Raw genomic sequence first — 16821 nt, 5'->3', positions numbered from 1 at the left:
CTAACTGCTCGGGAGAGTACAATACAATAGAGTTGGTAGACACGATCCCTGCCCACAAGGAGTCTAAAGCGGGAGACACACATTAAAGGATGTTACAGATAGGGGAAGCAGCAAAGTATAAGAATATGTATAAATGCTGTGGGGGTGAGGTGACTATCAAGTGCTCAAGGGGCACAAACCCAAGTGTACAGGCAACCCAGAAGGAAGGGAGAATAGGGGAAGCATGGGCAGAGTCAAAGAAGGCCTCTTGGAACAGATATGATCTTAGTAGTAACAATAACAATAATAATAATAAGCCAGTGGTGCTGGCCAAGTGATGAAAGAGGCAGGCAGAGGATTCTGCTGAAGGCAAACAAGCAGAGCAAAAGCAACAGTCGTCATCACTGAGCAGAAGCGACAGCGAAGCGCTCAATAAATACGACTGATGATGATGTGCATATCCTTCTCGCATGTCGACTGAGAAATCTCTGGTTCTTGGTTTTGGGAATGTCAGTCAACTGTACAAAAGTGACAAGTGCCTCAAAACCAAACGGTGATCACTGCTAGTGAGTTGGGGAAGCATGACGATACAGCAGTAGTGAGACATTGGTGCCGGACAAATTTAGCTTGAAGAAGGCAATGCTGGGCATGTTGCTTTTTGAATTAGAATAGCAAACCCTTTCAAGAGCAGCAGGCTGGTGTTGGCCTTGCAATCAGATCTCTCTTCTAAACATTCAGTTCAATCCCAACAGGCATTAAACTTGACAGTGCTACACCTTAATCTTGACAGTCACATCATACTATCATCACCAGTGCAAATGCTCCAACTATGACTCACTCTAAGGAGTGTATCTACGGTGACTTTGACAATGACACCACGCAAGTTCCAAGGAAAGAAGCTCATTCTAGGCAACTTTTAATGCCACAGCTGATTACGATTTCAAGATCTGGCCCACTGTCTTTAGGTGGGCATGTGGAGGAATAGCAAAAACAAAAGCTCTCATTGTGAATCAATGTGTGAGCAATCATCTAGCTAAGTCAAACACTACATTCCAGCTGCTATCAAACGACAGGGGTGCACCCGCATACCCATCACTGGCAGGATGTCCCGCTCACATCTTTATACCATGGGAGAAACATCCACGCTGTCAGGCTATCATCTTGTGGCCAGCAGAATGAGATTGAGCTGGCATCATCATGGCACGCCACGCAAGTTCAATGTGCAAGCCTTGACTCTGGCTACCAAATAACAAGAACTGCCTAATACAACTGAATAGGTTCTTAGCTCAATCTCACACTGAGTTTGCATGTATAGTACTTAAGAATGTTATAGTATAGTACATCTGTATGAGTTTTTGGTTTCACCGAGAGTACCAGGATTGACTGAAGAAAGAGGACAGTGATACAAGCGATTACTATAGACCGTACCCCACAAGCAGGAGCGACAGGAATCCTGTGACCCCCTCCAAAAAAAAAAAAAAGACCACCGGCACACCAAACAGCCAGTGCAAGCCACAGAGCACCAGATGGTGAGAGATAAAGAACTGCAGTCTGTGGATCAGAGTCCACTGGGGCTAATTCTAACCTAATGCTGACCAACTGCTTGCAGTCCTAGATAGGTGAGCTGAGAACCTCAACAAAGGCTCCAACTGCCCATGACTGATCCTGGATAACCTAATGCGGCTGAAAGAAGCTTCCGACCATTTTATATTCCTGGCGCCCGTGTCTGAAGTACCGAAGGCTTCACATCAAGCTTCAGAAGAAAAAGTCCCTGACCCAGGAGCACAAGTAGAGTGGGTACAAGCTTGCCAGGAAGTTTTCCAAAATGCTGCACGTAACCTGGGAAAGAGAAATACTGCAAGAATTCAGAAATGGGCACACTGTCCATCTTTATAAAAACCATTACGGCTTATGATCTCCATAAGGAACTACTGAAATGATCTTTGCTGCTAGACACCTGCAGGAGAATTGCAGAACAGAGCCAGGTACGTGGTCTTCACTGACTTCACAAAGGGCTTAGTCTCAGTAAACCCCTGGCCGGGCTTTGCAAATTTGGCTGCTCTAAGGAGCTTGTTGGCATCCCAGAGTCACTCTGCTGGAATGAGTCAGAGCTCTGCATCAAGGTGGCGTCTCAAAACTCTTTGTTGTCACAAATGGTGATAAGTGTGACTTTCTACCAAGTCTATAGCCTTGGTGACTGAGGGGTCTAAATGCTTTATCCTCTCGACGGTGGATTCTTGAATTTGCAGTGACTTTGTGCGAAGACAGAGGCAAAGATCATCAATCACACATGAGCAGCTAATGGCCAACACTTCTTGAAGATGTACGACTGCTCACTCAATTTTTTGCAAGAGCTATTCAACGTTCTGGACTGACAACCAGTCTGACAAAAAGAGTCATGGCCCAACAAAAGCCCAACACTGCAGTGCCTGCTCTGGTATGCAGCTTAAGATGCTGAAAAATTCTGCTGCTTGGGCAGCACGCGCTTGCAAGATGCCGTTATGGAGGACGACATCACGGGATGTATTGGCATGGCACGCAAGGGGTTTAGATAGCTGGCACTTAGGCTCTGGAAGGAAAAAGGAATCAGCCTGAAGACACAACGATGCTAAGTGACAGAGAGAGACAGTCACAGAATGATGACGCAAACGACCCAGTAAGTTCCATCTGTGCTGTCCGAAGCAGATAACCGGCATGACATGCCAAGACTGATAATCGAGCACCAGGACAATGTAAAGTTGTGGTGGCATAGGTGCTGAGGCAGTGACGAGCAGAGCTCAGCTGCGACGGAGTGGTCATTGGGTACAAATGGGCAATTGAGGGATTGCCAAGGCACTCCTATAGAGAATTTAGCACTGGCTAGAAGAAAAGGGACAAAGACAGATTGAACGCCGACCTCAAATGCCTTCTACTGACGTTAATGCTTGGGAACTGTGATCTAAGAAAGAGTCTGTTTACAACAGATTTGCTATTAGTCTATTTAGTCTTTTGAGGACAAATACATTGCTTTATTGAAGCAGAAACAAGCTAGGAGGTTAACAGCTGTAAAACAATCGTGCTAATCTCTACTTTAAGGTGGTCAGCTATACATGGCACTCCTGCCTTGGCCTCCACGTACATTCTATAATGCCCTGGAAGTACCAAGGCTCTGACTGTTGTTTGATGGGAGACCCCCACTATCAGCTACAGAATTTTGAGCAATTACAAACCCAGTTCCAAATAAACTGTCAATCTACCCAAGATGTCCCCAGACACCCAGCCTCACTTTACACAAACGTCTGATGCTTACAAAGCTCTATAAAGATTTCTATTCTTGAAAACAAGGTACTCATCTCTTACCTGCAGCCTCTCGTTAATGCCCTTTCCCCCAAAAATCTCCCCATCACCCCTTCACTACTCTACTAACCCTGGTCTTTCTGCATTGCAGTAGACTTTAAGCTCATTGTGGGCAGTGAACGTGTCTCCCAATTTCTGTTACAGTGCACTCTCCCAAGCACTTAGTATAGTGCTCTGCACACAGAAAGCGCTCAATAAATTCCATTGATTGTTTCCCAACAAAGAGTCTTTGCTTGCTTGATAAATTCAAATCCCCTTGGCCAGCGCCTCTGAACCTACCCCCTGATATCGATTAAAAGTGCTTGCTTCCCCTCTCCTTTTTCTCTTCAGCCTTGGAACATGCTTAAGCCTTCCCTGGGACTCCCTCCTACTGGGCTGCCCTTTCTTGAGCAGAGACAGGGTTGCAGTCCTTTGAGTGGAGTGGAAGGCAGAGATCCCCTAGTTACAAAGCCTTAAACATTTAGGCTGAAGAACACCCTGGGCGTTACAGACTAGTATGGGGTCTGGCAGAGATTAGGTGACTCCTCCAAGGAGTGTAAGCATTGAAATCCCTGGGATACTGACTTGTCAAATAACAGTTATTTACTGGAAAGACAGAACAGGTCCAACTGCTTTGTTGGCAAATCAGACACCATCAGGCATGAACTTCCCACAGACCCTCCCCAATGTCTGCCTCCTTGCCTCCCCGCCCCCACTGCTTTTCAAGAAGTCTCTCACCTACTTGTCATTTATGCACATGGGTATGCCTGCTAAGCACTTTGATACACACCCCAACCCCACAGCACTTAGATTCATATTCTTCTACTCTGGTGCTGCCTCTACCTTTAATTTAGTGTTGGTCTCCCCCCACTAGATTATAAATTCCTTGTGGGCAAGAACTGTGTCTACCAACTCTAATGTACTCTCTCAAGTGCTTAAAACAGTGTTGTGTGCACACAGTAAGTGCTCAATAACTTCTGACTGATAAATCCACCCGTGGACCCATGCCTCTGACCTGATCACCTATTAAAAACACTTCTTCCTTCTCATCTTCTCCCGCTTACTGCCACATTCAACCTCTCATTCTCTGGTGGCTGCTTCCCTTCTGCTTTCAAACACACTCAAGTATATGGGCAGGGAACGTCTCTGCTAATTCCATTGTATTGTACTCTCCTGAGCACTTAGTACAGTGTTCTGCACACATTAAGCACTCAATAAATACGACAATGAAATGAATGAATACCATTGATTGATACTAAAAAGCCCTCTCCATCCCACAGTTCCCTCCAGTTGCCCCATCTTCCTCTTCCCTTTCCTGTCCGTATTTCTTAAGAAGGGGTCGTCGCATTTACTACTTTCACTTCACTCTTTGCTTGAGCCATTACAGACAGGCTTTTATTCTCTTTGCTCCACTGAGACTGCCCTTTCTAAGGTCACGATGACTAAGATCAAATCTGATCTTCCCCAACTGCTCATCTACTTGGGACAAACTGAGGACTTCCTCCTCCTCAAAACACTATTAGGCTTCAGATTTGCTGACAGCTCCCACTTGGTTCTCCTGGAGAAGAGTGGAAAGATCATGCGTCTAGAAGTCAGAGGACCTGGGTTCTATTCTTGGCTCCACCACTTGCCTGTTATGTGACCTGGGACAAGTACCTTAACTTTCCTGTGCCTCAGTTTCCTCACTTGTAAAATGGAGATTCAGTTTCTGTTCTTTCTCCTGCTCGGACTCTGAGCTCCAGATAGGACAGGGACTGTGTCCAACTTGATGATCTTGGATTGACTTTGGTACTTAGTACAATGCCTAACACATAATAAGCACTTAACTGCAATTATTATTTAAAATTATTTACAATATAGATTACTGTCCACAAAGAATACAACTGAATCCCCAAAACAATTTCCTCCCAAAATGAGGGACCACTCATTTTAATTCACTGATATCTTCTCCAAATTAACACATCAATATGAGTGGAAAGTAAAAAATAAAAAACCCTTAGAACCCACAAGCCTTCTATGACTACTGACCCTAGTAAATTTATATAACTTTCACTTCAGAAGAACCCAGAGCACTTTATAGTTTCTAGCTCATTAAACTTCATGGCATTCCCATCAGGTTGATAATTGGTTATTACTATCTCCATTCTAAAGAAAAAAATTGCCTTCCTCAAAGATGAGGAGCAGTGTGGCCTGGTGCAAAGAGCACAGGCCTGGGAATCAGAGGACCTGGATTCTATACTGGTTCCACCCCTTCTTCCTGGGTGACCCTAGGCTACACACCTAACTTCTCTGTGCCACCATTTCCTCATTTGTTACATGCGGATTCAATGGATTCAATGCCTGTTCTTTCCCCTATTCTGACTGAATCCCATGAGGGAGAGGGATTCTGCACGACTTGATTAATTTGTATCACTCCAGTTCTTGGAACAGCGTTTGACACATAAAAAGCTCTGAAATATCATAATAATAATAATAAAAATAATAGAAGTAAGACTGCTCTCTCACTAAGTACACGAACAGAAACTATGGAATTACTGAATAAAATTATACAAAGCCTTGTCCCTAAGTAATTAACAACCCAATCAAGAAAACCATAGGAGGAAGCCACTCAAGTCAAAATTATCAGTAAGTTAATGGGGCTAAGAAAAATTCCTGGGAGATAAATCAGTAATGGATTAGGGATAGAGAGGGAAAACCTGGAGTACAAGGTGGACTGATTATCAAGGGAGTAACCATCATTATATAATTTTTTCCATGCATCCTGTAGCTCCTGTCAAACACAATACTGAGCTCAATAGACTTGAGGGTAGGGACTGTCTTATTTTGTGTGTGGTTCCAAGCAACAAGTACAATGTTCAGCACACAATAGGTGCTCAATAAATACTAGAGAAGCAGCGTGGCATAGTGGAAAGAGCCCGGACTTGGGAGTCGGAGGTCGTGGGTTCTAATCCCAGGCTCTGCCACTGGTCCGCTGGGTGACTCTGGGCAAGTCACTTGACTTCTCTGTGCCTCAGTTCCCTCATTTGTAAAACAGGGATGAAGACTGTGAGCCCCACGTGGGAAAACCTCATTACCTCGTATCTACCCCAGTGCTTAGAACAGTGCTTGGCAAGTACAAGTTGGCAACATATAGAGACAGTCCCTACCCAACAGTGGGCTCACAGTCTAAAAGGGGGAGACAGAACAAAACCAAACATACTAACAAAATAAAAAGAATAGATATGTACAAGTAAAATAAATAAATAGAGTAATAAATATGTACAAACATATTTACATATATACAGGTGCTGTGGGGAAGCGTTTAACAGATACAACAATTATTAATACGATTATTAGTACATCCACACAGACCACCACTCTTTCTACTTCCAAAGCCTTTTTAAAATCACATCCTCAACCAAGAGGTGCTACCCAATTAAGTCTTCATCTTCTCTCCCCCTTCCCTTAAGCACTTAAGAAATGCCATTTTTATTATACTAATGAAAGTCATTGGTCTGATTTTGAAATGGCCTTGCAGGTGTTTTTAGTACTCTATGATGCCAAATGAAATAAGCCCAGTACAGGCAAGGACTGTGCTAATTCTGTTGTATTCTCCTAAGTGCTTAGTACGGTGCTCTGCACATAGTAAGCACTCAATACATACCATTGACTGAAAAGAGGACTTTCCGCAGATGTACAAAAGCCTGGTGGCAGGAACCAAGCCCCAAAACTATCCTCAGTATTTGTGCACGTAAATGAACTTTTCTTTCAATATTTAATTTACATATTTGTCAGTACACTCAGTTACATCTGTTCTGCTGTTTCATCAGGATGCTTTGGAACTGCTTCCTGCTTTACCCTTATTCTTCCTCCAGTTTTTATTATCATTAATAGCTTTTGTCTGTCTCCAAATTAAATTAAAAGATCCTTGAGGGAAAGGAATGGGTCTTGCTACGGCCACTCAGTAGAAACTCAAACAACGCAGTGATAAAAGTATGATTCCCCCCCACACACACACACAAAGTGAAAGCAAAAGGAGGGAGCACTTACCATTATCTCTTAGACTTACAGGACTTACTTATATAGAACAGGTTTTCTTGAAGGAAGATGGTGGTTACACTCTTTGATACCTATCCTAATGGTTAAGGATATGGCACATAACAGTTTTAATTTTGCTTCTATCTCCTAACTTTCTTGCCGTAAACCACACGGAGGGCTTTCACTCATGTACTGAATCAAACCCCTTGAAATGGCTGACTCTGGAGAAGCACAGAAGTTTCTGGAAGGGTGGCTCACCGCCGGTTAGCCCTGCCCAAAGTGGAGAGCGGATTGGCCCACACGGGTGCCAGTCGGTTGTGGAAAGGCGTGGCGTGGCCAAACACAAGCAAGACGTGAGAAAAGAAGGAGGGTTCAATAGGTGACGGGGGGAAGAAGTTCCACAGCCATTTTGGAGGCAGCTTATGAAGACGCACTGAAGGTCTGGATGAGCTCCGGCTGGGAAGCTCAAGCAACGGCCTCGGGGAGAGCGCTCCAAGAATGCTCCAAGGTTGCCAGGAGATTCTGTTCCCCACACGAAGGGGACTTGCAGGAAGACCTGCGGACCTGGAGAACCAGAGAGGACCTGCTGCAGGGAAGTGCAAAGGGTTTAGGGGGAGGAAGATTACTCCAGGGGAAAAGCGTTCAACTTTGGGCCAGGCACATTTAAAGCTGGAATGTGCTTACGACTGGGGTCTGGCGGACATTTTAAATTTCTTTGATTCAAAATGACAGTTGGGTTCTCTACTCAGATCATCTGTACGGACAGAATGGGTAGACTTGCTTCCAATTGGAGGTACTCTGGAACAAGTTATTTTTTATTAATTTCACTATTACCATCAGTATTTGTGCGTGCAAGATGTATGGTCACAAAGTATACACGGTCTACTTAATTCCCTACTCTAGCAGTCCGCCTCTCCCACCATTGAGTCTAAGGGTTTCTTACCACTCCAATTAACTGAAACACTTATTTTAAAAAAATTATCTTCTAGAGAGGACTATTTTAAAATACTTTAAATCAATCAATCAATCGTATTTATTGAGCGCTTACTGTGTGCAGAGCACTGTACTAAGCGCTTGGGAAGTACAAGTTGGCAACATATAGAGACAGTCCCTACCCAACAGTGGGCTCACAGTCTAAAAGGGGGGAACTTAAAATGAAATGAGAAACCACATGGCCTTTGAAATGGTAACCGAAGAAGCTGAAATAGTCTAGACAGCTCAAAACACAGATGTTTTATGTTGTGCCTAGAAGTATTTTATAATGTAAAAGTCAAATTTCCTAATTTTTTTTAAAAATCAGATGTTACTTTAAAAGACAGCTATATTACGAAGTTTTAAACTTACCGAGAGCTATCAAATGGCCAATGTTTTCTGTATGATTACAAGCTATATATATTAAAAAATCCTTTAGTTAAGCACTGAATAAGTTTCAGGATTTGTGGTTAGAACTGTGCCCAGCGTTTAGAACAGTGCTTGCCACATAGTAAGCACTTAACAAATATCATTATTATTATTATCAATGTAGTAATTGTTAATAATTTAGTAAGGGTTTTCATTTTGTACTTATTAATCCATTTCCAAGAAAAGGATACTTACCATAATCGTTCTGTAGTAGAAGTCATAACTTTGAAGACACCACATTAAAATCACATATTTTGTTTTCAGACCTTCTGAGGCAACATTACTAAAGTGACCTAAATCAATTTCCCAAAGCAAATCAGACTTTACTTATCCACTTATGACCACTTTCAGAACTTTTAAAAAGGCACAAGAAAAAAAAAAAAAACAAGGCGAGGCACGTTGAAATAGATCAGTCAATAATATGTGTTGGGCTTACAGTGTGCAGAGGACTGTACTGAGTGCTTCAAAAGGTAGAATGTAATAGAGTTAGTAGGCACGATCCCTGCCCACAAGGGGATTATGGCCTAATCAACTCATTTATTGAGTTGTTTACTGTGTGGAGTGCTTGGGAAAGGACAACAGATGTGGAAGATGCAATCCTGTCCACAAAGAGCTTACAAACTACAGGGGAAGACATTAAAATAGACCAGGGATAGGGAAAATTGTAACATATAAGAATATTTACGTAAATACTGTGGGACTGGCATGAATATCAAAGTGTTTAGGGAGTACCCAGCCAAATGCAGAGGGAAGGGTGGATATGGGAAATAAAGGGTTTAGTCGAGGAAACGTCTTGGGGAAGAGCTGTGATTTTAGGTTTTTGAAGGTGAAGAGTGGTGGACTGTCGGTTAACAAGGGGGAGGGAGTTCCAGGCCCTTAGGGAGAACATGAGCACGGGGTTGCTGACAGGACGGACAAGACTGAGTTGCAGAGAGTAGGTCGGTGTTAGAGGAGTGGAGTTTGCAGGTTGGGTTATATGTACTAGGAGACGAGCGAGTTTAGGTAGGAGGGCATGCAACGTTCCTTAAAGCCAACGGTAAACAGACTGATGTGGAGGTGGGAGGGCAACCACTGGAGGTTTCTGAGGAGTGGGAAGATGTGAACCGAATGCTTTTCCAGAAAAATGATCCGGGCAGCAGAGGGAAGTCTGGACTAGAGAGGGAAGAGACAGGAGGCAGGGAGTTCAGCAAGGAGGCTGATGCAGTAGTCAAGGCAGAAAATGATGTATGGTTAAGGTTAGCACAGTGGCCGTTTAGATGGAGAAGAAAGGTCAGATTCTAGAGATACCATGACAATAGGAAGACCCCACCAGATTTTATGGCAGATTGAATGTGTGGGTTGAATGAGAGAGAGAAGTCGAGGTTAATGCCAAGGTTACAGGGAGGATGGTGGTACTGTTTACAGTGATGAGAAAGTAAGGAGATGACAGGATTTGGTGGGAAGATGAGGAGTTCTGCATTGAACATGTTAAGTTTGAGGAGTCAGCAGAACATCCAAGTAGAGATGTCCTGAAGGCAGGAGGAAGTGCCACACCACAGAGAAGGAGAAAGGTCAGGGCTGGAGAAGTATATGTGGGAACCACCTACATAGAGATGATAGTCGAAACCATGGGAGCAAATGAGTTCTCCAAGGGAGTGCATGTAGATAGGGAATAGAAGGGGACACAGAATGGAGCCTCGAGGCCCCCGTCACAGTTAGAGGATGGGGGTCGGAGGAGGAGCTTGCAAACTAAGAAAGACTGGCCAGAAAGGTAGGAGGAGAACCAGGAGAGGACACTGTCGGTGAAACCAAAATCAGATAATGTTTCCAAGAGAAGAGAGTGGTCCACGGTGTTGACGGTAGCAGAGAGTTTAAAGACGATTAAGATGGAGTAGAAACAGCATGGCCTAGTGGATGGAGTTTGGGCTTGGGAGTCAGAAGGACCCGAGTTCTAATTCCAGCCCCGCTATGTGTCTGCTTTGTGACCTTGGGCTTGAATTTAGCTTCTCTGTGCCTCAGTTACCTCACCTGTAAAATGGGGATGAAGACTGTGAGCCCCACGTGGGACAGGGACTGTGCCCAACCTGATTAATTTGTAACTACTATAGCCTTTACTACAGTGTCAGGCACATAGCAAGTGCTTAAATATAGGAAAAAAAGAGTAGAGGCTTTTGGATTTGACAAAGGAGGTCATTGGTGACCTCAGAGAGGTCTGTTTCCATGGAATGAAAGAGAGCTGGAGAGAAAGTGGAGGTAGTGGATTCAGACAACCTGCAAAAGGAGTCCAAAGAGGAATGATAGGAGGGAGATGGAGGGACAAGGGTTTAGGATAGGGGATATACGGGCATGCTTGAAAGCAGTGGGCAAGGAATCACTGGAAAATGAGCCATTGAAGATGGCCGTCAAGGAGAAAGGGAGGGGGTAATTGCTTTGATAAAATGAGAAGGGATGGAGTCAGAAGCACAGGTGGAGGGGGAGGAAAGGAGAGAGATCTCTTATTGAGGAACTGGAAGGACAGAGTTGAAGAGAGAGCTAGAGGAGAAAGGAACTGTAGAGCGACAGGGGAGATATTAGGAAGACCATGCCTAATGGTTTCAATTTTACCCACCAAGTATATGGCCAGGTCATTAGAGGGAAGAGATGGGGAGAAGCATTGTGAAGCACTGAGAAGCAGCGTGGCTCATTGGAAAAGGGTCCGGGCTTTGGAGTCAGAGGTCATGGGTTCTGATCCCAGCTCTGCTGGTCAGCTGTGTGACTTTGGGCAAGTCACTTCACTTCTCTGTGTCTCCCTTCCCTCATCTGGAAATGGGGATTAAAACTGTGAGCCCCATGTGGGACAACTGGATTACCTTGTATCCCCCCCGCAGTGCTTAGAACAGTGCTTGGCACATAGTAAGCGCTTAACATATATCATCATTATTATTATTATGGGAGGTGGAGCGTTGGGCATTTGAGGAGGGCGTCAAACATCTGAAACATTTGTTGCCGGCAATGAGTATGAGAATCAATAGGATAGAGAAGTATCGTCTCCGGATGGATAATAATAATAATAATGACATTTATTGAGCTGAGAATTAAAAAGTAGGTGATGATGACGATGATGGCATTTGTTAAGCGCTTACTATGTGCCAAGCACTGTTCTAAGCACTGGGAGGTAAGGATGAATTTGCGATGGATGAGGTCAGCCTGTTGTCTGGATTTCCACGAGTAGCGCTCTGCAGCTCAAGCAGGAGTGGAGAAGTGTGGGCTAATGTGAAAGAGCAGAAGCCCGGGGATCAGAGGACACAGCTCTACTAGTTGTCTGCTGTGTGACCTTGGGCAAGTCACTTCACTGGGGATTCAATGCCTGTTCTCTCTTCTTCTTAGACTATGAGCCCCATTTAGGACAGGGGCTGTGTCCGAGCCGATTAACTTGCATCCACCCTAGGGCTTAGCACAGTGCTTGACACACAATACCGTAATAAGTACTGGCAGGTGATCCAGGCTGTGAGGATCGGTGGTATAAGATTAGCAGACGGACAGGGGAACGAGAGAATTGACTTCAGTTGAGAGGGTAGTGTTGAAGGTGTGGATTTGTATCAACAGATCAGAGGTTGGGTATGGAGACCAGAAGGGGCATGATGAGTTTAGAAAATTGGATGAGGTCAAAAGATCGGAAGTATTGGGGGTGGGGTGGGGGTGTGAAGGAGAGAAGACAGACTTGCAGGGAGGGAGTGTATCGGAGAACACAGCAGGAGTCCCGCCATCGACCCCCGGCCCACGTCATCCCCCGGGCCTGGAATGCCCTCCCTCTGCCCATCCGCCAAGCTAGCTCTCTTCCTCCCTTCAAGGCCCTGCTGAGAGCTCACCTCCTCCAGGAGGCCTTCCCAGACTGAGCCCCTTCTTTCCTCTCCCCCTCGTCCCCCTCTCCATCCCCCCATCTTACCTCCTTCCCTTCCCCACAGCACCTGTATATATGTATATATGGTTGTACATATTTATTACTCTATTTATTTATTTATTTATTTATTTATTTTACTTGTACATTTCTATCCTACTTATTTTATTTTGTTGGTATGTTTGGTTCTGTTCTCTGTCTCCCCCTTTTAGACTGTGAGCCCACTGTTGGGTAGGGACTGTCTCTATGTGATGCCAATTTGTACTTCCCAAGCGCTTAGTACAGTGCTCTGCACATAGTAAGCGCTCAATAAATACGATTGATTGATTGATTGATTGAGTCTGTAATCGGAAAGTGGCATTTCAAATGTTGTGAGGTTAGAGGTTATACAGGAAGTACAGCTGATGAGAACAAGCATGTGGTCAAGTTGATGAGTGGGTGAGGTGGAGTGGAGCAGGACATCAATGAAGTTGGAGTGAGAAGGAGCAGGAGCCAGACCATTAAAATAAATGACAAACAGGAGAAATGGCAGAGTATAAGGACATATATGGGGCCGAGGGTGCAGTAAATATGAAGTGCTCAAGGCAATGTGGAGAGGAGGGTGGGAAGGGGAAATGAGGGCTTAGTCAGGGAAGGCCGCTTGGAGATGAATCAGTGGCATTTATCAAGCGCTTAGTGCATTCAGAGCATTGAACAGTACTCATTTGCTCCCAGGCTTCAACTACCATCTCTACGTAGATGAATCCCAAATCATCATCTCTACAGAAGCAGCGTGGCACCCCTCAGTGGAAAGAGCCCGGGCTTTGGAGTCAGAGGTCACGAGTTCAAATCCCAGCACCGCCAATTGTCGGCTGTGTGACTTTGGGCAAGTTAGTTAACTTCACTGTGCCCAGTTCCCTCATCTGTAAAATGGGGATTAAGACTGTGAGGTCCCCATGGGACAACCTGATCACCTTGTATCCCCACCAGCGCTTAGAACAGTTTTGTAAGCGCTTAATAAATGCCATTATTATTATTACTTGGATGTCCCACCGACACAAACTCTAACACGCCCATTGACTTTGACTACACTGACCTTCCCATCACTGTAGACAGCACCACCAACCTCCATCTCATGAGACCATAACCATGGCATTATCCAACTCATCTCTCTCAACCAGCCCACATATTTAATGTGCCATGAAACTGAGGCTGTTAGTTCTACCATCATAACATCACTAAAATCCACCTTTCCTCTCCATCCAAACTGCTACCATGTTGATCAAGCACTTATCCTATTTTGACTATTGCACTGGCCTCCTTGTTGATCACCCTGCCTCTTCCCATTTCAGTCCGTTGCCCAGATGATTTTTCTTAAAAAAACAAAAAAGCACAAAGCCCAGGTTTCCCCTCTCCCCAACTCCTCAAGAACCCGTTCATCCACCTCCACGTAAAACAGAGACTCCTTACTACTGGTTTTAAAGCACTCAAATCACCTTGCTCCCTCCTATCTCGCCTCACTGATTTCCTCCTAAGCAGCCTATATACTCTGCTCCTCTAACACCGACCTACTCACTGTGCCTCGAGCTTATCTATCTTGCCACTGACCCCTCACCCACATCTTGCCTCTTGCGTGGGACACTCTCCCCCTTCATATAATAGTAATAATTGTGGTATTTGTTAAGCGCTTACTACATGCATCAGGCACTGTGCTAAGTGCTGGGGTGGATACAAGCAAATCGGGTTGGACCCAGTCCCTGTTCCACAGATTCAATCCCCATTTTACAGATGAGGTAACAGGGTCAGAGATGTGAAGTGACTTGCCCAAGGTCAGACAGCAGACAAGTGGCAGAGCCGGCATTAGAACCCATGACCACCTGACTCCCAGGCCCATGCTCTATTCATTCATTCAATCGTATTTATTAAGCGCTTACTGTATGCAGAGCACTGGACTAAGCGCTTGGGAAGTACAAGTTGGCAACATACAGAGATGGTCCCTACCCAACAGTGGGCTCACACTCTAGAAGGGGGAGACAGAGCACAAAACTAAACATATTAACAAAATAGAATAAATATGTACAAATAAAATAGAGTAATAAATACGTACAAACATATATACATATATACAGGTGCTGTGGGGAGGGGAAGGAGGTAAGGTAGAGGGGGAGGAGGGGGAGAGGAAGGAGGGGGCTCAGTCTGGGAAGCAATAGTAGTACTAGGAAGCAGTGTGGCTCAATGGAAAGAGCCCGGGCTTGGGAGTCAGGGGTCCTGGGTTCTACTCCCGAGTCCTCCATATGGCTGCTGGGTGACCTTGGGCAAGTCACTTCACTTCTCTGAGTCTCAGTTACCTCCTCTGTAAAATGGGGGTAAAGACTGTGAGCCCCACGTGGGACAGCCTGATCACCTTGTATCCCCCCCAGCGCTCAGAACAGCGCTTTGCACATAGTAAGCACTTAACAAGTGTCATCATTACAGTAGTAGTCCATTCAATCGCATTTATTGAGTGTTTACTGTGTGCAGAGCATTGTACTAAGTGCATGGGAGAATATACCAAGCTAACAAGCAGCGTGGCTTAGTGGAAAGTGCCCGGGCTTGGAAGTCAGAGGTCGTGGGTTCAATTCTGACTCCACTATTTGCCAGCTGTGTGACTTTGGGTGAGTCACTTCACTTCTCTGGGCCTCAGCTACCTCATCCGTAAAATGGGGATGAAGACTGCAAGCCCCATGTGGGACAACCTGATGACCATGTTTCTACCCCAGCACTTAGAACAGTGCTTGGCACATAGTAAGCACTTAACAAATACCATCATTACTATTAATGATAATAATCATAATAATCTAGTCACCACACCATCACCCTCTCCACCTTCAAAGCCTTATTAATATCTCATCTCCTTCAAGAGGCCTTCCCCAAGTCCTCATTTCTCCTACTCCCTCTTCCTTCTACGTCGTCCTTTCCCTTGGATTTATACCCTTTATCATCCCTGAGCACCACAGCACTCATGAACATATCTGTAATTTATTTTAACATCTGTCTCCCCCTCTAGACCGAAAGGTCCTTGCGGGCAGGGAACTCGTCTACCCACTCTTGTTATACTGTACTCTCTCAAGTGTACACTGCCCTCACCCACTAAATGCTCAAACACACTTAATTGATAACAAAATGCTTGATGTGACCGATGTGGGGAAATGTGATTTTAAGAGGGCTCTGAAGGTCAGGAGAGCAGGGATCTGCTGGATATGAAAACGGGGACAGCATTCCAGGCCAGAGGAATTAAGCAGGCAAAGGGACAGAAAAAACAGATTCAAAGAGTAGGTTGTTATAGAAGTGGAGTGTATGGGTTGTGTGATAGTAGGATATCAGCAAGGTAAAAGGGAGAGAACTGACTGGATGCCTTAAAGGAGATTCTCTTTGAGGCAGAGGTGGCTGGGCAACCACTGGAGGTTTTTGAGGAGCCAGGAGATATGGACCGAATGGTTTTTCAGAAAAAAATGATCCACGCAGCAGTGTGAAGTATGGACTGAGGAAGGGAGAGACACAAGGCTGAGGGGTCAACGAGGCGGCTGATGCAGTAATCAAGGTGGAATAGTGTGAGTGCTTGGTTCGGTACTTGGTGACGGACTGAATGTGTGGGTTGAACGAGAGATGAGTCAAGGATTATGTCAATGTCACAGAGAGGATGGTACTGTTGTCTACAGTGATAAAAAGGCAGTGGAAGGACAGGACTTCAGTGGGAAGAGGAGGAGTTCTGTTTTGGCCATGTTAAATTTGAAGCATCAACAGGTCACTAAAGTAGACACGTCACGGCTGAAAAGGTATATTTAGGAATCATCATTAGATCATGACTGATGACAGGGCTGGTAGTTGAAGCCTTGGGAGCAGATGAATTCTCTAAGGAAGTGGGTGTAGAAGGAGAACAGAAAGAGATCCAGAACTGAGACCTTCAGAGACCCTCCACTGACAGAGGGTGGGAGGCAGAGAAGCCTGTGAAAGAGACTGAGAAGCAGAGGCCCCAAAGATAGGAGCAGAATCAGGAGGAGAGAACAGTGTCAGTGAAGACAAGGTTAGATGATACTTCTGGGAAAAGGGGGTGGCCCACAGCGTCGAAGGCAGCGGACGGTTGGAGGAGGATTAGAATGGAGTACAAGCCATTGGATTTGGCCAAATAAAGGAGACCAATGGTAACCTGAGAGAAGGCAGTTTCCATGGTGAAGGGGGAGGAAGCCAGAATTCAGGGGGTTGTGGAAAGAATTGGAGGAGAAGAGGTAGAGGCT

At 45.0% G+C, this 16821-nt stretch overlaps 1 protein-coding gene across 2 annotated transcripts in view; it reads right to left on the bottom strand.

Moving 5' to 3' along the window:
* Nucleotides 1–16821, bottom strand: part of KPNA4 (karyopherin subunit alpha 4) — a 70347-nt gene that overhangs the window by 44616 nt on the left and 8910 nt on the right. Inside the window, exon 1 of one of the 2 annotated variants that reach the window (XM_038756028.1) lies at nucleotides 7324–7463. The exons of the other annotated variant lie outside the window; for it this stretch is intronic. Coding sequence (XP_038611956.1) covers nucleotides 7324–7326 — 3 coding nt within the window. The 5' untranslated portion in view covers nucleotides 7327–7463. Of the gene's footprint in view, nucleotides 1–7323; nucleotides 7464–16821 lie in introns of those variants that run through there. 2 annotated transcript variants of the gene reach the window in all.

The sequence above is a fragment of the Tachyglossus aculeatus genome, chromosome 1 (assembly GCF_015852505.1).
Source record: "Tachyglossus aculeatus isolate mTacAcu1 chromosome 1, mTacAcu1.pri, whole genome shotgun sequence".
In the NCBI taxonomy this organism is placed as follows: Eukaryota; Metazoa; Chordata; class Mammalia; order Monotremata; family Tachyglossidae; genus Tachyglossus; species Tachyglossus aculeatus.
The sequence above is the reverse complement of the archived record's forward strand: the minus strand, read 5'-3'. Positions and strand labels throughout refer to the sequence as shown.